Source organism: Argentina anserina, chromosome 5, assembly GCF_933775445.1.
Source record: "Argentina anserina chromosome 5, drPotAnse1.1, whole genome shotgun sequence".
Taxonomy (NCBI): Eukaryota; Viridiplantae; Streptophyta; class Magnoliopsida; order Rosales; family Rosaceae; genus Argentina; species Argentina anserina.
Window position 1 is genome coordinate 24,417,038 of NC_065876.1, and position 20,842 is coordinate 24,437,879.

Below are 20,842 nucleotides of genomic sequence, written 5' to 3' on the forward strand. Positions count from 1 at the left end.
AAACTTTATTGTAGTAGTAATAATAGTAAAATTAATAATAAAATAAGAATCACTAACGTCTCTTAACATTTTATAAAACGCAATAAAATAACGCATAAATAATGTATGAACGTAGGATACGATGATACACCACTCAAATATTAGATGCCTTATGCAACCAAGTAACCCGCCGAGTAGGCACAAAACCGTCAAAATGGAGAAAACTCCGGCCACCACCCACCCCTCCCGCCAAACACCGACAAAACCCAAAACACCAAGTCACCAACACAAATATGATCGAAAATACGAAATAATGTTTTCTTAAAAAATGGGAAAAAAAAAAAACAAAACGCAAAAGAAGACCCAACTGTATACGCACAAGAAGAGAGTCACTGAGAATATATTGGGAAAATCACAGGCGCTCCAAAAAGAAGAAGAAAAGAAAAGAGAAAAGGAAAGGTGTGCGTGAGGAAGTGATGCAGATATTGTGGATCGTAAAATAAGCGGATGTTTCGGCATCTGGGATGGCTGGTTGGTCTCCCCTATAAATCCTCCTCATCCTCATCCTCATCAAAACGATTGTCAAATGCCAACCCGGCTTCCCCACCCAGGCCGCCGCCGCTGGCTGCTATGTTCGACTCTGTTCACGAGATCGCTATTTACATTCACCGCTTCCACAATCTCGATCTTTTCCAACAAGGGTGGGTACTCTCTCTCTCTCCCCAATTCAATTCCATTTGGATTCCTGATTTAATCCCGGAGTTTTGCAGATGGTACCAACTTAAGATCACCATGAGATGGGAGGACAGTGAGGTCACGGGCACTCCGGCCAGAGTTGTTCAATACGAAGGTACCACACCCTGTCTGTTTTTGTTGTTTTGCAACTGGAAATGACATTTGTTGTTGCAGCAAAAGTTGTTGTGTTTAGGTTACTATATGAGTCAGCTATGAAATTGTAAAGTACCCATTTAGGTTCTCAGTGTTTAAAGTATGGACTTTGCTGCTTTTGAGTGTCAGGGAATGGGGGCAATGCTGGTGGTTGTTGTTTTTTTGTTTAAAAGTCGAAATGGAATACTTGAAATTTTATTGCCTTTTTTTTCTCTAATCCAAAAAGACGTCTGCTTTATCTGAAGTATCTCCTTATGAGAAGACATATTGTGAATGCATAAACTTCGTGAATTGACAGTGTCAAGTAAATACTACATGACTTAACTGGGTTTAGCTATCGCTGCGAACTGATAAATGTAGCTTGTCCTTATGGTTTTGGAAACGGACCTTGGCACAAATAATTAGTGAGAAAAAGAGATGTGTCATGTGTGAAAGCTTGAGAGAGCTTGAGAGAAAAAATAAGAACTGTATTGTATTAAGATAAATGATTCTATTACAATACAAAGGAAATATACCAGAAGAGCTTCTATACTTTGCTAGAGAAAGAGATAAGCTGATCACTATCGGCTTGACATGTGTAGCTTCACGGAATAGAGGATTACAGCTAATAACAGAACTAATAAGCTAAACTATTATCTAATTATCATATAGCTAACAATGTGTAAATGAATAGAATGGTTCAGCATATGGTTCAGTTGATATAGCTGCTTTTTAGTACTGCCACTCATGTGATGGACCAGTTGATTATGTGGACATGACTAAGTGGTCTTTTGATTCTTGTTATCAGACGGGTAAATGTTATACTTCAGTCAGATTTAACTATAATAACGTTATCCAGTACTCGAGTGATATCCGTTTTTGATCATTAAGAGGGAAGATCGTATAAATAATTAATTGGTTTGATTGGCAGCTCCTGATCTTTGTTCTGATGATGTATATGGAGTATGGAGGATTGATGATACAGACAACAGCTTCTCAACTCGGCCTTTTCGTATCAAATATGCAAGACAGGATGTCTTTTTATCAATCATGATATCTTTCAATCTGTCTTTTACTGAATATGAGGTTATCTCTCTTCCTCTCTGTGTGCCTCTATGTATGCGCGCAGGTATAACATGTCAAGTTATGAGTCATCTACAAGGAATTTATTCGAGATGATTTTTCTTTTCTTTGAATTATAATAGGTTATAGGTGTCAATCTATAGGTAGAAATCCTTTGTTAGGTTTTTAATGATATAGAGTATCCTTGACTAGAATTTGCATCACTACTGTCTACCAGAACATGATTAGTCCAAACTCGTAATAAGAGAAACAAAAATTATCAGTAAAGGTGATAAAAATCTGTATTGTAAAAATGATTTTCGTTTTATGATTCTCACCCACCCGGTAGAACATGATTAGTCCAAACTCGTAATAAGAGAAACAAAAATTATCAGTAAAGGTGATAAAAATCTGTATTGTAAAAATGATTTTCGTTTTATGATTCTCACCCGCCCCCAGGAATTTGTTGTAATGTTAATAAATTTTGATGGTAGTAGGGTATATAATTTTCAGGGTCAATCCTCATCTCCTGTTCTCTTGAAGTTTGAGCTTATGCATGCCCCTATATCAGGAAATAGGTGAGTTCACGAAATTCATATCGTTTTCTTGCATGCTTATGATTTACAAATTGTAAGTGATGTCATTACTTGCTTTGGACAAACTGTAGGTCTGACTTGCAGGAAGCTCTGGATGCCAATCCGGCCGCTGTCCATGAATTTCGAATTCCTCCCAAAGCTCTTTTGGGTTTACATTCATATTGCCCTGTTCATTTTGACGCGTTCCATTCAGTGCTTGTTGATGTTAGTATACACATCAGTCTACTAAAAGCTCCTTCTTACAAGCATCCATCAAAGGTATCCAGGTTTGTCACATATTCATCTCTCCAAGTCATTTAGAATTCCACATTCTTTTTCTTTTCTGTGAAGTTAATAGTTTTCAAAGATGCCGAAACTATTCTTTGGTTCTTAAATATTTTCTTGAATATATTTGGTAATTTGTTTTCTTTTCAGTATGCGTAGAATTGCTGAAGGTGCTGGTGGAGAAACTTCTGGATCAAACCAAGTATGTTTTACATTGAATTCTACGAGACATATCTTTGGCACTGAATCTTATGATATTTACTTTAGAATCTTTTCTATTCTTCTATTTTTTCTTTCAATCTTTAGATGAAAATATGGTTTTGATCGATATGTCAGCTATTTCCATATATCTTTTCCAGGCCTTTACCCGGACAAAAATTATATCAGGCTTCTATGCAGTATATGGGAATGTTAAGTTTTTTTTTTAATTACAGTTCGTGCGTGTGATTGTATACACATGGCTGTATACAATTTGGACTTCATAGCACGATAAAGTACAACCAAACATAGATGACAGTGTTCCGAATTTGTTTAATAACCTAGGATTATTTATGGTATGAACCGTGAGTGCATTGCATCATGCTAGATCAGGATGTCATTAATTCAATACCTCATAATACTAGAGCACACAGACATGGCATATGGGGTGTGATAGTAGTTATCGTCTTGAGCACTGACTTAAACTGAACATATATAGGTATGACATGGATTTAGAAATTACCATGTTGTCTTGAAACTAGGATATGGTTTTTCTTTTTCCTTGATTTTTTTATATTTCTGCAGAAGTGATATTTCCATGGGAAGGACATGACTAAACTTTGTTTGGATGTTAGAAAAATTGTTGGCTGCTGTTTTACCCTTGAACTACTAACCAAAGTACTTAATCTTTTTTGATAGGACCAAAGGACTCTATCTGATTTTTCATAAAAGGGTGATTACACACAACCACTCCTTATAGGATCCAGAGTTTATAAAGAGATCTACCTGTATTGTCTGCTATCTTGAACTAAGATCTTTTGGGTTTGGTTTGATTGTTTTAGTCTGGGTAGGCTTCGTTTGGGTTGTTGTTCTTGTGCTGATGCACTTTCTTCTCCATCTTTCTGCAATTTCTTCTTCTTTAGTGATGAAATTGTCATTTTTATATGCCTATAGTGAGAACAGAATGTACCTTATGCTTCAATATGGATGCATTAAATTCCTTTAACCAATGCTTGAATATCTTATTAGCTTGCTATTCACAATGCTTTAGTCCTCAAGATGACTTAATTTGGATTTAGTGGCAGCAATTTCTGGTTTATAGCTCACTTTCCATCTCTCTTTGATGTACTATTCAATCATTTGCTAACAGTTGATAGTTTGTGATTGACTAGGCAGCGGGGCAATTATCTACTGCAGACTCAAATGGCATCATGCTTCTTAAGTCACTGTTAGCTGCTCGTAGCATACTGCTTGAAGAGCTCCAGACACTTAGCAAGGCTGTTGACCAAGAAATTGATTTGACTGATTTTATATCTGAAATGGATAATATCAATGATTCGTTCCTGCAAGGAAATTTGGTTGCAGCAGATGAGAGTGTTTCAGGACAAGGCAAGCCACAAAATGGTCTTGAGGTCCTTGCTTAATTCATACAGCAGAATGCTCATACATATGTATATATATATATGAAGTTTCAATGGTTTAACATTGTCTCTCTTGCTAAACTTCATCGTCCTTTTCCTTTTATATAGAAAACAAATGGCACATCGGGTTCTAGAATTGGTGAATTGCCACAGTCTTTATCAAGGGGTGGTGTGATGAAAACTTTCAATCTCTTGGGAGATCAACTCTTATATCTATGGAATACTTTTTTGCAATTCCACAGGTTTGCTTCTGTCTGATACTGATACAATTATCTTCTCTGTTCAATATATTGCAATACACACCATTATTACCTTTTTAGGGAAAAAGTTGCCTTGTGGTTACTTGATGCAGGTGGCATAGAAAAGCTAAGAAACACCTCTTTGATTTGCTCTTTTGGCAATCTTAGTCAGTAATACACTGTTCTTTGTCCATATAAGTGGTCATATGTACTATAAATGCACTTTTTTTTTTACCCATGGATGGCCATAGTGTTACGAAACCAACTTTAAGAATATCATGATTCTAGTTAGACTATTGATTGCCCTTGATCTAGTCTGATAAATGAGCACTTAAGGTATTAAATGTTACTGTGTGAGAAAACTTAGACAACACAAGATTTGTGTCTTTTGGGCTTGGAATAGGGTGTGTGAATATCTAGGAAGTCTTGTGTTCCATAGAAGAAAAACTGCTTCAGATAGACCTCCTTCAGTATGGATATGATTCATTTCCTATTTATATGTCTTGCCTGTACATGAAAAGACATTTAATTTGTCTGATATATTTTCCGGAACATCTGCGCTTGTTTGTATGGTGATATTTATTCATTACAGGTTTCACAAAACAAAGATACTGGAATACTTGCATGACACATGGGCTAAAGATAGAAGAGCTGAATGGTCAATATGGATGGTTTACTCTAAGGTTGAGATGCCTCATCACTATCTGAACAGTGGGTTTGACGAGTCGTCTAATAACGGTGGCTATAGAAGAACTCCAACTTTGTGGAAGCTGAACGATGATGTAAGTATTCAGTGTCACATAATTTGAAAAGGCAAACTAGACAAGTGTCTAACATGAGATGAGCTAGGGCTGTAGGGGGTAAACCTTCACCTTCTTTATTGCCAGTGTGCATAGTACTTCTGACCTTATATAGATTCTTTAATGCATGTTTCATGAATGCATGTTTCATGGACCTGACTTTGTTATCTACAGCCGGCACAAATTGCTGCTACCCGTGCTGAGCTTCATAGACGAAGTATTGCACAAATGAAGGTGAGCTTTTGCAGTTTGCTTTCACATTATATTCCATGTTATGGTTTTTATATTTGAATGTATTGTTGAAAATTAGGAGCTTAGTTTTGTTTTCTTAAATGCAGATTAACAATCGATCAATTCAAGATTTGCATATATTTGGAGATCCATCAAGCATTCCTATTGTTATTGTGGAGCGTGTCATGAATGCACCTAGGCGTACTACTAGTGAAAATTCTTACTTGAGACATTTGGATGTGTTAAGTGCTCCGGGCTTGCAAAGTGGATCTGGGTCAGAATCTGTAAACAAGCAATCTGGCTATAGCTCCTCAAAGAAATCCCGTGTTTTGAAGATTGTTGTTTTTGTGCATGGCTTTCAGGCTAGTTTTCCTTGCTTACAGCTTCCATGGATTTATAAGTTTACTGTTTGTTCTGTTATCCTTTGCAACTCCCTTTGATAAATTTTATTCTGTAAACAGTTGCTGTGCTGAATTTGTTTTTTTGATGGTGTTCACCTAAATTAGGCACGATACCTATCTAGGAAAAAACTTGCCAAGTATTTGTAGTAACTATGTTTTTTCCAATTGCTGAAAACTATGTATGGATGATGCTCATCTATTAGCTATATCATATTTTTGCTTTTATAGGGTGTGAAATTTTTTGATCTATGGATTAAGTACTTATTATTGGTCATTCATGTTCTTGCTGCTACTGTACAACTTATTACCAATTCAGGGATGGAACAGCTTTTTAAGTCTATTGATATGTACTTTGTACTGTATTTGGTACAAGATATAGAATAAGTGGACTTATTAAAATTCTCATACTTCAGGGGCATCATCTGGATTTACGGCTCATTCGAAATCAATGGCTATTGGTAGATCCGAAGGCAGAGTTTCTAATGTCAGAGGCAAACGAAGACAAAACATCCAGTGATTTCAGAGAAATGGGACAAAGGCTAGCTCAGGAAGTTATTACTTTCCTTAAGAAGAAAATGGATAAAGCTTCAAGATCTGGAAACTTGGTGGATATTAAGCTCAGCTTTGTCGGACATTCTATTGGAAATGTCATAATTAGGACGGCTCTAACAGGTAATGAAATCTTGAATTTCATGTTCTTGGATTTCACGTTGTGCCTTATTTGCTGTTGGTGTGAGTTTCGCCCCTTTTTTTTTTTGCAGAGGTTATGATGGAGCCATTCCTTAGATACCTACATGTTTATGTTTCTATATCGGGTCCACACCTGGGGTATCTATACAGTTCAAATTCTTTATTTAACTCTGGGCTGTGGCTTTTGAAGAAGCTCAAGAACACTCAGTGCATTCATCAACTTACTTTCACTGATGATCCAAACCTCCAAAATACGTTCTTTTACCAGCTCTGTAAGGTAGTGAAAGAAATCTAATATTCAATGGATACTTTTTGTTTGGGACTAAAAATCGTTTTCTTCTCTGAAAGATACTGTGGCTCTTAACCATAGAATGGCTGTCTCGTGACTTCACAAGTGTTTGTGATATTGGGAAATGTTAATCAAATATATGAATTGGGCTTTTAGTTTGCATTACTTGGGACATATATGTTGGAACAATATAGTGAACTGAGGCATGAAAGCTCGAATAGAAGAGAATCAGGTTTACTAAATAAAATATCGGGTAGCTCAAATAAACCTAGTAATGTCATGTTTCTTACTAAAAAACCAGGGGTCTGAGAAACCTGACAAATGGATTACTTAATTTGACTGACTTTAATAGGTGATCTCTAACTGGTTGTATTTTTTTTTCTTTGCAGAAGAAGACGCTGGAGAATTTTAAGCACATAATACTGTTATCATCACCACAGGTATCTTTCTCTCTTTCGTGTCCCTTTGCATTTGTTGAAAATAATTACTTGATGAGAATGGCAACTTACCTAATGGAATCTTATATGGTTGTACTTGATGAGAATGGCAACCCAATTATAGTAATCTTGTTCAAATGTCACTACAACGGAAAGTATGTTACTTGACAAATAGTAAACTAAAATATTTCCCTCTTCTTGGTTGTGTTTCGCAGGATGGTTATGTTCCTTACCATTCTGCCAGAATAGATATGTGCCAGGCTGCTTCATTAGACTATTCGAAACGGGGTAAAGTTTTTCTGGAAATGCTGAATGACTGCTTAGACCAAATACAGTCTCCTCGATGTGAGAATCGAGTGTTCATGCGCTGTGACATCAACTTTGACACGTCCACATATGGAAAGAACTTGAACACATTCATCGGAAGGGCCGCCCATATTGACTTTTTGGAATCCGACACTTTTGCAAGATTCATTATGTGGTCTTTCCCAGACCTATTTCGGTAAATACTAGTTGCTATCGAACATGTTTTCTTCTCTAGCCTGCCCTTAGTTGGGTATTTTTCCTCCTTCAAATCAAGGACCAATTGAGAAGGGTTTTTCGAGGTGGGGTAGTCAGTAGCGGCCATGCCCTTTTGCACATTGAGGATGAGCTGCTTGAAGACGTCTGCCATTGTACATTATCAGTTTAGAACTGAACTCATTTTGCAGGTAGAAATTGTACCATTGTTTAGCTGCATGTGAAGTTCCTAGAAGTGGTCACCAGCCGTGTGGCTTGTGCTTATCCCAAGGTTGAGAAATCAAGCTCCAGTGTAGTGAATGTTCTAAAAGCTGTAATTCCTCTTGTTCTTTATATTATAGTATAGAATAGTTAGATTCTGATATTAAGCAGACGATAGAAGTTGGAATGTGTTAGTATGCAGTAATTAGATTTGATAGCCTTTGTTTACCAATTTCCACTGATGTAATCAATGACATTCACTTCTGACTATGAGAGCCAGAAGAGATTCACGAGATTCTTGCAATGATACGAGCTGAAACAAACAATTTGTGTTTGGTTTGAATTATTACCAGATGAAACACCAACTAGTGGGTAGTTGGCTAACTAAACTTAAAGTAAGCACTCCTCAACTCCTATACCGTCGCTTAAGAGTTGCTAAGATGTTTTCTGACCATTTCTTAGTGACTCAAGAATTTTTTTTTTGACAAATTAGAAAATAGTACAATAAAATATTATAAATTAGAAAAATGTCACCACTTATTTTTCTATTAAAAATGTAATTTTATTTTAATTGAAATTATAAAATAGTTAACAAGGTTTAAATAAAATTTAAAAATAGTCACTTTTTTTAATATTTTCAAAACTATTTTGTCTTTCCTTATACTTTTTTTCTTCTTCATTTTCCTTCTTCTAATTTTGACAATAACTTTGCCGTTTGGTGATAGATTTAAGCATGATTGGTACCGTTGGAAAGATCTATTTCCTCTTTTTTCATTTGGTACCATATCCACCCCAAACTGACCACCGTAAAAAGCACAGAAGCCCTTGCAAGGGACTGTCGCCATCCAGAGTGGTGCTCCAAGCTATTCTAACGGAACCAGAATTCAATGTTTCCTAATTCTTGTTAGAATGTAAGCATACTCATATCGATATCCTTTGAATTTTAACATAATTTCATTTATTTAAACACTTCTCTTGGCATGTCACACTATTTATCACACTACCTAGCGTAGAACAATGTTTGGCGTTTTTTTAGGGTTTATAGTATATGGTTTACGTCAAACTACTTGTCACATTACATGTCACACCCCTTGTTATACGACCTGTTACACCCCTTATCACACTAACTGTTAAATTTTTTTATTATTGTTGTGATAAGAAGAATAATGACTGGAAATAACGAACTTTTGTCCACGGTTATGTGATCTTGAACTTCTCAAATCAACTCATATAATCCAAATATCGACATTAATGTTGTCGTACAGAACACCACCAATCATCCACAAACATTTTTTTTGTGACATGTAGTGTGATGAGTAATGTAACAAGTAAACTACCAGCCACACTACTTATCAAACTATCAGTCACTAATTTTTTTGTGATGTATTGTGACATGTATTGTGACGATTAATGTGATAGGTATATCGGAGACATGGTACCCCTAATTAGAAACACAAGAGGTACGCTGTCGGGATGTTAGGACCATTCTTAACCCTTCTACTAATCTGCTACATCTCACCTCCTAATCTGAGACATTCATAGACAAGTCCCTTCTCCTTGCTGCAATTGTAGTCACTGTCTTTGACTTAGCAATTTTTTGTATCCTAGATTGTAGTACTCTTTTGGTCGTACTAGTTGGCTGTGACCATCTCCTTCTTTTATAATGTACTCTCTGCCTCTTGGCTAACCTATCAAATGAATATGAACATGTTTAGTTAATTTCCTTCTTTTCAATTTCCTCTGGTTTAGTTGTTCATGATTGAAAAGTCTTCAACAATATTTTCAAATCAGAATTTGTTGTGGACATCTAAAAAGCTGTTGTGGGGACTAATTGGTGACCATCTTCTCCGATTTTGGTGTTTTCCGGCGCGGCTACTGCCTTGTTCCGTCGCTGCCGTCATCACCTCAGCGCCGCTGTCGACCTCCTTGTTTCCGTCTCCCACACCTTTCGCGCCGTCGTCGCGCATGCGGGGTTCATTGAGGACATAACCGCCACTTCTTCCAAGTCGGAATTCTTCGACAACTTCACCAAGCGCCGACCTCTGTGATTGTCAATCGAGAAGCAGACAGCTCCGTTTAATCCACTCCAATTACACAGTCGAGAAGCAGATCTCGAGATCGAGCATAGTGATGAGGATTTCATCGAGAGGCAGAGGCTCGGTTTGCCGCTCGGCTTCGAGGGAGGCGGAGACAGAGGGCCCCGGGGCGGCGTTGTGTGCTGAAGCTACGCGATATTTCGATGCATGGCAGCAGATCTGAGAGGAGTAGAGAATCGAAGAGGTCGAAGGTTCTTCTTCGTTGTCGTCATACTCGTCGTCGACGGCGCAGGTCTGAGGCTGTGCCTCCGCTCGGATCGAAATCAGAACTTTGTTATTTTTTTGGTAATTCAGAACTGTGGTTGGTTTAAAAGAGAGGGAAAAATATGGCAGTGGCAATTCGTGTAAATTTTGCGAACTTCATGGGCACTGTATAATGTTTTAAATAGTAACTTTTTTCTAATTTTTAAATCTTACTTTATTTTTTTTATATAAATACATATATGAAATTTTTTTTTTCTGCCCAAAATGGTTCGAAGTAACATTTGTATTTGCACACGTGATGTTCAATCAAGTATGCTTAAACATTTCCTTATATTGTTTTTTTTTTTGAGATACTTATCTTAAGATTCCTAGTTGTCTGTAATGTTTCTTCAGCTAAAGAAGTTTAAGCATGAACCGTATGATAATTGCACTTGCATACATATGTACCACTCATCCACAAACAAAAAACAAAACAAGGGCAGACATGACTGCTAAAAGACTTTTGCATTCAAACCAAAACTGAAAATCAAATGTTCAAAACTTGAAACGTGTAACCATGGATGCATGATTTCTTGAGTCAAGATACTATTCACGTCCAAAAAAAAAAATAATGACCTTGGATGACTAAGATTATGTCAAAACATTAAACCGGCTGAAACGACCTGAACCGTTAAAAGGTTATAAGAAATTAATTTCACCAAATTTTATTTAAATTGGCTGAATAATCTACTTATACATCTACAAACTAAACTGTGGAGATGTGATTTTGTAATCAACTTATAATATAAGCAATGTTTCCTTATATTGCTTTCCTGAACGGGTGACTGAAACATAAACCGATAGTCATAGTACAAGCACAAAAACAATATTAACTCATTTACTGATTAGTAGTGGTTTAGCAGGTAGCTTTTACAGTAGTACTGTAGTCAACACAATGCTGTACAGCCATCTACACCCTAGAGGGTAGCTTGTTGAGAGCAGCAATACATCTCTCTTCTGGGATCGGTCTGTAGTTTTCGTAGAAATCTAATATCTCCATTGATATGTTTTTCACCTGTAAAAATATGATGTATGTGAACAAAAATCTAACATATGAAAGATGAAATCAAAAGGAAATATTATATATAACAAAATCCCTCTACGAGGTTTGTGTTTGAAGTTGCTATATTGAGAAGCCTCTCTGACATCCACTTTGAAGTTGAAAAAAAAAAAAAAACTCTCTTGAACCATAATGGAAGGATGAAGAAACATCTACTGATAACTAAAAGACTCACCACATTCATATCCACACGGAGCTCCTCAAACCACACAGTGGTATCTTTGTCTTTGAGTACACTAGCAATGTATATGCAAGCTAGAGCAATAAGGTGTGGAGGATGTACCAGTGCAAGGTCCATCTTGTACGTGTCATTCACAATTCCCCTGTGTAACAGTTTGTTAAAGTTGTCTTCCTTTTAATGTCTTTCGAGACCATGAAAAATGGTTACAATGAAAACCTCTATCTTTAAGAAAAAGCAATGGAATTGTGGTCAAGTTTATACAGGGGAGATTAAAAAAAATATTGAATATTTTCACATGTACATGCAGATAGGTAGCAGGACTCATGCACATAATACATACAACTAAGAAATTAACTAGCCGATATGTGGGTTCCTTACCAGGTTGATTGTGTCATGTTTACCTCATTCAGGCCTGCATCCTGAAGCAACCTGGAGAAAAACGGAGTACAACATTTTTATGCAGAGAAGATAAAAAATAGATTCCTATCAACCTAAAATGGTGTGAACTCGAGTAATAGTCGTGCATAGAAGCATTTCTCGCATTGACAGAATCAGATTTAACAGTTTTAGGTCATGACTTACTATCTTGATGCACATATTGCCAAGATAACTAGACCTTTATATGAGAAACTATAACATAATTGAAGTCATGTGTATGAATTTGAAACAAACCCTCAAAACCTGCTGAATTCGAAGATTCAAATGTAAAACAATGGTGTGATGATGAAAAACAATTGGGCGGATCAGCTGGCCAAATTTTTTTTCCAAGTTTCCCATTGAACAGATAGAAGTAATAGAACTTCTTGCCAATAATGTTTAATCTCATAATTCAGAGACTAATCTAATGGATATTTATCGAAGTCAAAACATGAGTGCAATTTGGACCACTGGTCAGCCCGCATTTAAAAAATATTGTCATCAGAGTTTTCAGGAAGGAATTATCTCTACAACCTATCCACATCCACATAAAATTGTGAGACAAAATGCTTACTGAGATAATGAGCGGTAAGGATGGTATATAACTAGATAATAGTTGAGAGCTTCTAAAATCTTCATCTCCATTTGAAGTATATCATTGATCTCATACCTATACTTTTCATCAGGATCTGTACAGAAAACCAGAGGACTATAAGGGCTTCGCACCATATATAGAACGAGAAAAAGTAAATGATTAGAAAGATGGAAAAATGATATATTATGTTCAGTAACAAGTGATTACATAATTTCCTGATGTAAAATACAAGAAGTTTAGCCTGAATTGTGCTTTCTTCAGCTTTTGAAGCCAGGTACAAGCATGTCGGAGCAACAAGACGTGGATCATACTCAGACAATGTTTTTCTGAAACAAGAAACAAAACTTAAGCTTGGCAATACAATTGAGTTTAGACTTTGAGGTCTTGCACTGACAGATTCTAACCCACAGTCCCAAAGGACAGAGGAATAAAACCACGCCCATATGTATGCAAGTGCATTTATCATAGGGTTCATGCTTAAAAACTTTTTTAGCTGAAGAAATATTACAGACGACTAGAAATCTCAAAATAAACATCTTAAAAAAAACAGAATAAGGAAATGTTTAAGCATACTAGATTGAACATCAACATGTATACAAATACAAATGTTACTTTGAACCATTTTGGGGAGAAAAAAGAAGTTATTGAGTCAATAAGAACTGGTCAGAAAACATCTTAGCAACATGTGATTAATAGGAAGAGTGGCGAAAGAAAATTTTCAAAAATTAGTACGCAATTGTTATCTTGATTGAGTATTGCTCTGAGGACAATCCTAGTTTATTACTTAAATATTCGGACATGAAACTGAGTACTGAATCGATAAAGCCAAAAACGCAACTTTGCTTAAGAAAGTGATAAACTTAAAATATGACTTCCACAGGAAATGCAGGTTCCAGAATCCAAGAGAAACTCAAGAGTCATGGCTACTACTAAGACCAAAGACCATTAATGTAAATCGCGAATAAACCATAAGCTGGTAAGTGGCTGAAAAAAATTTCCCCACTACTAAATACTTGGTTAATATACCTGGTATACACACGCCTCATATATGTAACTGCAGTAGCTACAACCCTGAAAAATTGACCAGTGAAATAAAAACATCATCTTAGTATGCAGAATGTGAGTTAAAATATATTGCTTTACCTGACAAAACAAAAGGAGATAAGCTATTTGACGAACCTTTGTCTCACTTTCACAGGTTGTGCCACTCTGGATATATCTGAAAATTATAAGAAGAAAACAGCCCAAAGAAAATTAATAAACTAAGATCACTCCTGTCAATCGAATCAAAGAAAACACAAAAGGAAGCAAATGAATTTTCAGCAACGACGGAAAATTGCATGGGAGCCAAATGGGTAGGAGGAGAGAAAAAGGAAGATACAATTGGCCATATGCATCTTGATGAGCTTGAAGTCTTCAAGAGTGATGCCCTTTTCTTTATCAAGTGGGAACACAACATCCACATCTTCCTGGTCCCAGAGCTGTTTGCTGCAGAAACCCCAAAAAAAAATCGAATTAGAGAGAGTGAAATTGTAAAGGACAGAATGATCATGAGAAATAGAAGGGGGGTGCACGTACTAGTGAGAGGAAGTCCAGAAATTGGAAGCCATGGATGGGTTTGTCGGAACTTGACAAATGTGCCCCCGAACTGTCAATTACTTGCGAACTTGATAGTATATGCCCGCGCCAATTTGGTTGATCAAGTTAGTTGTGATGTTGTATAACTGTTAGTTTTTTGTTGATAAAATAAAAATAAACACATTTCACATAGAGATTAAATCTTCACATGATCTTCAAAAGAATATGATGCAAGCAAACTTTCGAGTTGAACATTGTCATTCATATATTCAGGTACTCATGTAAGAACAAATTTAGCATTTGTAATAGGAGGCTTTCAATTGTTGTAGAATTTTATGAAATCATTTCAACTAAGGGTTTTGCTTTTAAGTTAAAAGAACACCACATGCATCCATCAAAGAAGCCAACACCATTTTTCCGAAACAACAATAAAGATTGGAATTAGGAGAACAACCAGCGACTCCAGATAAGGACAACCTCGGTGGAAGGTTTTAGAGGACTTACAGATTAAGTGGTAGGATCGATCTGATGCGGAGGAGGTCTCGAATTCGGATGCTAAAACAAATCGGAGTGGAAAGACGAAAACTTTGAGTGGGTTTTGGAAAGAGGGATGGTTGAATTGAATTGGGTACCTGTTAAATTCACCTGATTTTTGTTGTCAATGATTTTGGGATTGAAAGGTTTGAAGGGTAAAGAGAAAAGGTGAAGGGGATTAGAAGCCGCAGACGGAGACGCGTAGAACTGAAACGATACCAAACCCTTTTGGGTTGTCTCGTTGTTTCGATTGACAGGAGTGATCTCAGTTAAAAGTAATTTTCTTTCAGATAAAGTGGCACAATATGTGAAACAGTGAAAGTGAGAGACCCTTTCGTCGAATAGCTTACCAGCTTTAATGGTTTATTCGCGAATTACGCTACGGACTCTTGAATTGCTCCTAGATTCTGCCATTCTAGAACCTGCATTCCCTATTGAGATTTCCCGATCGCAAGGTTTGGACTTAATTTGGTTAGGTTGAATTCTCACATTTCAATTTTATCATAACTCACATGTAGTTTGCCTAATTTTCATGATTAATGACTTGTTACTGTTATCATTCAAAGAAAAGTTTATTATTTTCTTTAGCAAAGTTGCGTTTTTTTAGTTTTATCGATTCTACACTCAGTTTCATGGCCGAGTATTTTAGTAATAAACTATTTCGAATGAAATTTTTGAACATTTTCTTCTATTGCAGAAGTCTGATCGCATATCATCCTTAACTATCACATAATTAATAGTTTTAACTTTCAAGACAAGTGATGGTACTAGAATTTTGATTTTCTTCTAAGAGCAACATACGTACTTTGAAACTCTTGAACAATGACAACGTGAGACAACCCACACTACTCCCGCACTAGTCTTAAAAAAGACGTAACGCAGTCATGCAAACCTAACGTGCACTTAGTGTATCCTGCTATTTAAGTACAGTAAAACCTCGTGAAATAAATACTTGATTAATTAACAACTTCACTAAAATAATAATTTTTACCAGTCCTGATTCGGGGTTAATGTATTAAATTAATATTTTATTAAATTTATAATAGAATAAAAATTCGAGAGTTCACTTAAAGCCCATTAAATATATAAATTAATCATTTCTTATTGCACATAAATAATTTTATATTTATGATGACTTTATAAAGAAATACTCAATACTTGCTTGTTTCCTCTTGAAAATAATGTCATTTTGAATCTTATCATACACTTTTCTTAACATGGTAAGAACTTTTGGTGTGGTTTTCTCATAGTGCAACAAAAAATTATTCAATGTCTTTGTTGCCACGAGAGCTTCTTTTTGTGAAAGGGGCTCCATAATAGAACTATCATTGTTAACAACTCCCCTAGATGGGGTAATTCCCAGCAGGATTCCCTCTTATTTCGGCCACCAGACCGACCGGAGTTAGCCCAGTAAGGCAAGGCACTGAGTCGGTAGGGCAGGTCACGCCACCTCTACCTTAGGTGGCGCCGCCGCCGATGACAAAGTAGCTCGCCAAAGTAGTAAAAAAAACATATTGTACGAGCACTCTCCCACATCGAGAAATGGAAGCAACACTTCCCCCAATACGCCTATAAAAGCAACTAGAAACCTCCTAAAAAGGGGTAACGTATTCCTAAGTCCTTAACCTACGAACTTAAGTCTCGCCTCAGAATCTAACTTAAACTTTAGAGAGTCATAGGCCGGCGCACCGCTGGCCCTTGACCCTAACCCTGGTTTTGTGTGCAGGTTAAACAGACAAGAGGTTGAATACAAGTTGAGTGAACAAGACCCCCGGATTTTGTACTCGCAATAATTGGCACTAGAATGAGGGTCCTCATTAGCACGACTCTGCCAGTTTCAGCAATGGTCCTCATAAACGAGAATGAGGACGACAAGTCCCCTCGGGACAACACCGATGAAACCGGTGACCTATTCAACCAAACGACAGGCACCGGGGAACCATCTCGGGTCCCTTTCACTGATCCCGCCTCCGCACTAGAAGCAGCTCTTCGGGACATCCAAAGCCTTTGAGCGGGAAGAAATGAGAAATGGCAGAATTCCTGGGACGTTTTGGTGCGGATGGCAGAACTCAAGAAAGAACAACATCCCATTCAAACCGCGTTGGAGAATCGCATGGGGATTGACGCGGCGTTGGAAGCTGCCCACCAACGATTCCTCACTCCGAGCCACCAGGTGTCGGCCGTGCTGGCCATGCTCAGGGCACCCTTACGGCTGGGACCACCCAGGCCAACCATATTTGTCTCCCAGCCGCTGTTCTCAGCATCCATCCCTAGGATATGATGTCCGCGTGGAATCCTTTACCCCATAGGTGCAAGCTGAACGCCAGTCGGCCGGGGATAAACCCCTCAAGATCTCCAAGTATAACGGGTGCTCGGACCTGTGGACTCACCCGGAGAACTTTCAGTCCGCTCTGGCATGTACCTGATACACTGACGCCATGGCTTTCCAAACCTTTCAAGAGACTCTCTCGGATGAGGCCTTGAGCTAGTTCATGAATCTCCCTCAAAACTCGGTGGAAAGCCTTGATTAGCTCACGAAGAAGTTCTTTAACCGGTTCATTCCCAGACCGACATCTACCATTCCTCTAACTCCTCGTTCAGGATCCAACAATGAAAGGATGAGAGCCTGCATGATTTTGTGTCCAGATGGCAGACCGCCACGGTGCGGTGCCACGACCTGGATTACACTAGTGCGGAGGTAGCTTTCCGTCAAGCTGTCCACCCGGGGATGTTTCTCCTAAAGATCAATGAGAACCCTCTATCCTCCTATAAGGCATTAATGGAAACGGCCACCCGGTGGGCTCAAGCTGAGTACCACACCTATGGAAATCGTAATGCCTCGGGGTCTTCCTCACAGGTTAACTATCCGGTCCTCTCGGGCTAGGGTCATGGGCAATAGTTCGCCCATGACATAATGACTCCCGGCAATCACGCCGACAAGCCTCCCAAGAAGGAGACATGTATCGCAATAGGGGGCATGATAACACGGGATTGACGGCATAACAGGGGCCACACTGACTCATACCCGGCTCGGGACCGTAAGTCCCCACTAAGGCAAAGACCAGTGAACCCGCCTCGAAATGAAGTTTCCACAAATCTCACAATGTTCTACGCGGAGATATATGAGCGCCACAAGGATCTCGTGCCACCGCCCTAGAGGCGAAAATATGCCAAGCAGCCGGCTCGCTCCGGCACTGGGAAATATTGTGCCTACCACACCGACACAGGACATGACACGGATGTGTGTTACGCCCTTAAAAGCGCCATCGGGGAATTGGTCCAAACCGAGAGATTGGGGTAGTACAGAACCCCGTGGACTAACACCTATGCAATCTAGGTATACGGGGAGATTATGAAATTGAGGGGAGGAGCACTCCGTCCGCCACCTCATAAACCGGCAAAACGCCAGTAGACCTTTGAGCTCATCAAGCTCCGCCAAGGGTTCACGGCTGCCCCTGCTGGTTGGGATACGATCTAGTTTTCCAGCCGAGAAACCGCGATCTGGGCCGCCTATATTGATCCTTTGTTGATCATGGTGCAGGTAGATCATTCTGCGTGCCGGAGGGCACTGGTTAATACCGGGGCAACCATCAGTGTCATGTTCGTTGATACTACCACAAACTTAACAGAGACCGGTCTAACTACAACAACCATGAGCCGTTGGTCAGTTTCTCTAGTGAGAATGTCCAACCACTCGAGTCGGATCACCTGACAGTCACCCTAAGCCACAGGTCCAAGCAGACAACGATCACCACCTGGTTCCTCATCGTCGACTGCCTTTCCTCCTATAACATAATCTTGGGTCAAGATGTTTTGTGGGGGCTCTAATGCGTTATTGCCGTACACATGCTCCTACTGAAAGTGCCTACCCCAGGTGGGATCTTGTCAATCATCGGGGACAGAGTGGGCACGCTCCAGAATAACCTAGATCTCATCACCGCCGAACAGGGCCGCCATGAAATAATGTCGGTGGTTCCGGTTGATGTTATAGACAATCCCAAGATGATCTCCGAATAGATGAACGTTCCAAAATAGGGGCCAAGAAGTTTAACAAACACTCTCCGCGAGTTTGCCCAGCTTCGGTGGAAGAGACGGAATGGATCGGCCTCTCAGATGCACACCCAGATAGATTGGTCTATATTAGAACCGAGTTAACACCAGACCTCTGGCACCAGCTCATAGCGTACTTCTAGGACCACCAGCACACACAAAACACAAATGTTTACGAGAACTATTGTCTATTTCACAGCATAAATTATCCTTCTCGGCCGCTTCTCTCTGATAATGGGCCAGTAAATCATCTCAGGCGCCATACATCCTGGACACAGCCTGCCACCACACTTTCAAGTAGAAAACAAACAATAAGTGTTCAAAGGGAACGGGTAGAAAAATACTCACCCGTAGTAACTTTTTCTCCTTCTCTTGGAAGTTCTACACCGGGTTGTCACTGTCCCGTAGGGTCGGACCTTGGCACCTGTGGCACATATCCTCCACCATTCGGAGCAAACGAGGCTCTAACTTATCAATTCCGGACAACCCCGCTGTGATACCGGCTCGAGTCTCCCCAATTGTGGAGTGTGAGCTCCTCTTAGACCTATTGTGAGCCCTCTCGGTTGCGATCTCTTCACGGGCCCTTTCCACTCCCTACCCCGAGGCCTCCGAGGTAGTCTCCAAGTCGATCAGCTCCTACAGCGGGCGCGGCTCCAACACACTGGACGCGGGGTCCGCCGTTTGCGTCGGTTGTTCCGCCTGAACACCCGCACCCTCCGCCATATACACTACCTCATGACCTCACTTTGGAGTTGCTTCCCCCACCTCCACGTCCTCCAACAAGACCTCTCCTCCTCCTTCGCTCCACCACCACCATCTCATCTTCCCTTTCCACAACCGGGGCTTCCAGTGCCTCCCCGGTGGGGGTGCCTCCCCGGTGGGGGTGACTCCCCAGTAAGTGGCCATCTCGGCTGGAAGTACGCCATACTCCTCCCGGGGAAGAAGAATACGGAAGAACCTGACCTCGTCTAGCTCTCCCAGCAGCGGCACAATTCCCTCCTCGGTCGCGGGATCAATGTCTTCACTCCGCATTGTGCTGACCTCTGCCTCTAGCACCCGGAGCACCTTTTCGTCTGAGATGTTGTCATGCGTCTCTGGTTTGTTCGTCCGGGCCATCACACCCTCCACTAGAGCCACTACATATGAAATCATCGGTTAATCTAAGTCCAACCGTGAAATAGCAAATAAAAGCCAACAAATCACAACTTACCAGGCATCACCCCCATCCGGTAGGGTTCATACACGACAAACTGGCACAGCCGGTATGAACTCCACACAACAGCGGGAAACGCCGAGACGCAACTCGCCAACCGCTTCTCCATCAGCGACATTAACTGGGAACATGTCTCCGTCAAACAAAAAGACGACAAAAATAAAATTCGGAAAATATCTTAGGCCCGAGTTAAATTCCCTTGACAAAACACTTACCAATGGGCTGGAAATTGTCGAGGACTTCAAAGCAGGTGTTTCCCCTTGCCACGGCCCCTTCAGGACAAATACGTAGTCTCGTCACTAGTTCGGTGTATAGTTGGGACACTCATTCATGAGGGGCGAAAGTTTCCGCATCCGCAGGACCAACTTCACACAGCCCCTTCTCCCCGCCTTATTATTGTACTTCAGCATCCAACACGTAAAGAACTTTCTCTACCACGACATATGTTGCCTCAGCGCCTTAAAAATGACCCTCGTCCCAAGCAGCTGCCTCCACATGTTCTGCGTCACTTGCCCTGACACCACGTTCAGGCAAGACAACATGTATTACATGTAGTTAGGGAGCAGGATCGTCAATCCGCGAGCCATGGCGAACACTGATACCCAGCAAGACCCCGGCGTCGGGTCATATGCCATTTCGCCATCCGCCAACGGGCGTAATATAATCTCCTATGGCGCTTTG

The 20,842-nt window shown here is 39.7% G+C and overlaps 2 protein-coding genes across 6 annotated transcripts; one reads left to right on the plus strand and one right to left on the minus strand.

Annotated features, from left to right (window-relative positions):
• Positions 1–410: 410 nt before the first annotated feature.
• Positions 411–8,345, plus strand: LOC126794399 (uncharacterized). 3 transcript variants are annotated; one of them, XM_050521108.1, is made up of 15 exons: positions 411–680; positions 750–829; positions 1,778–1,932; positions 2,422–2,486; positions 2,576–2,770; positions 2,919–2,970; positions 4,139–4,378; positions 4,496–4,629; positions 5,219–5,408; positions 5,601–5,660; positions 5,765–6,019; positions 6,472–6,730; positions 6,820–7,025; positions 7,427–7,477; positions 7,690–8,345. In XM_050521108.1, exons 1-15 carry the CDS (start codon positions 487–489, stop codon positions 7,978–7,980), a joined length of 2,427 nt encoding a protein of 808 aa, XP_050377065.1. In that variant the 5' UTR covers positions 411–486; the 3' UTR covers positions 7,981–8,345. The 3 variants fall into 3 exon arrangements, with proteins under 3 accessions (XP_050377065.1, XP_050377066.1, XP_050377067.1); XM_050521109.1 differs by having other exon boundaries at positions 2,928–2,970; XM_050521110.1 differs by lacking the exons at positions 411–680; positions 750–829; positions 1,778–1,932 and adding an exon at positions 1,973–2,197 and having other exon boundaries at positions 2,309–2,486.
• A 3,002-nt stretch (positions 8,346–11,347) lies between these two features.
• LOC126793998 (cyclin-C1-2-like) lies at positions 11,348–15,078 on the minus strand. 3 transcript variants are annotated; one of them, XM_050520641.1, is made up of 10 exons: positions 14,869–15,078; positions 14,365–14,452; positions 14,168–14,274; positions 13,966–14,005; positions 13,813–13,857; positions 12,994–13,112; positions 12,766–12,880; positions 12,153–12,203; positions 11,769–11,916; positions 11,348–11,548 (listed from the first exon to the last, which is right to left on the minus strand). In XM_050520641.1, exons 2-10 carry the CDS (start codon positions 14,394–14,396, stop codon positions 11,444–11,446), a joined length of 762 nt encoding a protein of 253 aa, XP_050376598.1. In that variant the 5' UTR covers positions 14,397–14,452; positions 14,869–15,078; the 3' UTR covers positions 11,348–11,443. The 3 variants fall into 3 exon arrangements, with proteins under 3 accessions (XP_050376598.1, XP_050376600.1, XP_050376599.1); XM_050520643.1 differs by having other exon boundaries at positions 14,365–14,510; XM_050520642.1 differs by lacking the exon at positions 14,869–15,078 and having other exon boundaries at positions 14,365–14,855.
• Between the last annotated feature and the right edge of the window lie 5,764 nt (positions 15,079–20,842).

Excerpts from the sequence above, each read along its gene's own strand:
- LOC126794399 (XM_050521108.1), top strand. The coding sequence starts at position 487 with ATGTTTCGGCATCTGGGATGGCTGGTTGGTCTCCCCTATAAATCCTCC. Across the intron at positions 2,971-4,138 it reads AAACTTCTGGATCAAACCAA|GCAGCGGGGCAATTATCTAC; the intron begins GTATGTTTTACA and ends GTGATTGACTAG. Across the intron at positions 4,379-4,495 it reads AGCCACAAAATGGTCTTGAG|AAAACAAATGGCACATCGGG; the intron begins GTCCTTGCTTAA and ends CCTTTTATATAG.
- LOC126793998 (XM_050520641.1), bottom strand. The coding sequence starts at position 14,396 with ATGGCTTCCAATTTCTGGACTTCCTCTCACTA. Across the intron at positions 13,858-13,965 it reads CCTGTGAAAGTGAGACAAAG|GGTTGTAGCTACTGCAGTTA; the intron begins GTTCGTCAAATA and ends TCAATTTTTCAG. Across the intron at positions 13,113-13,812 it reads ATGAGGCGTGTGTATACCAG|AAAAACATTGTCTGAGTATG; the intron begins GTATATTAACCA and ends TTCTTGTTTCAG.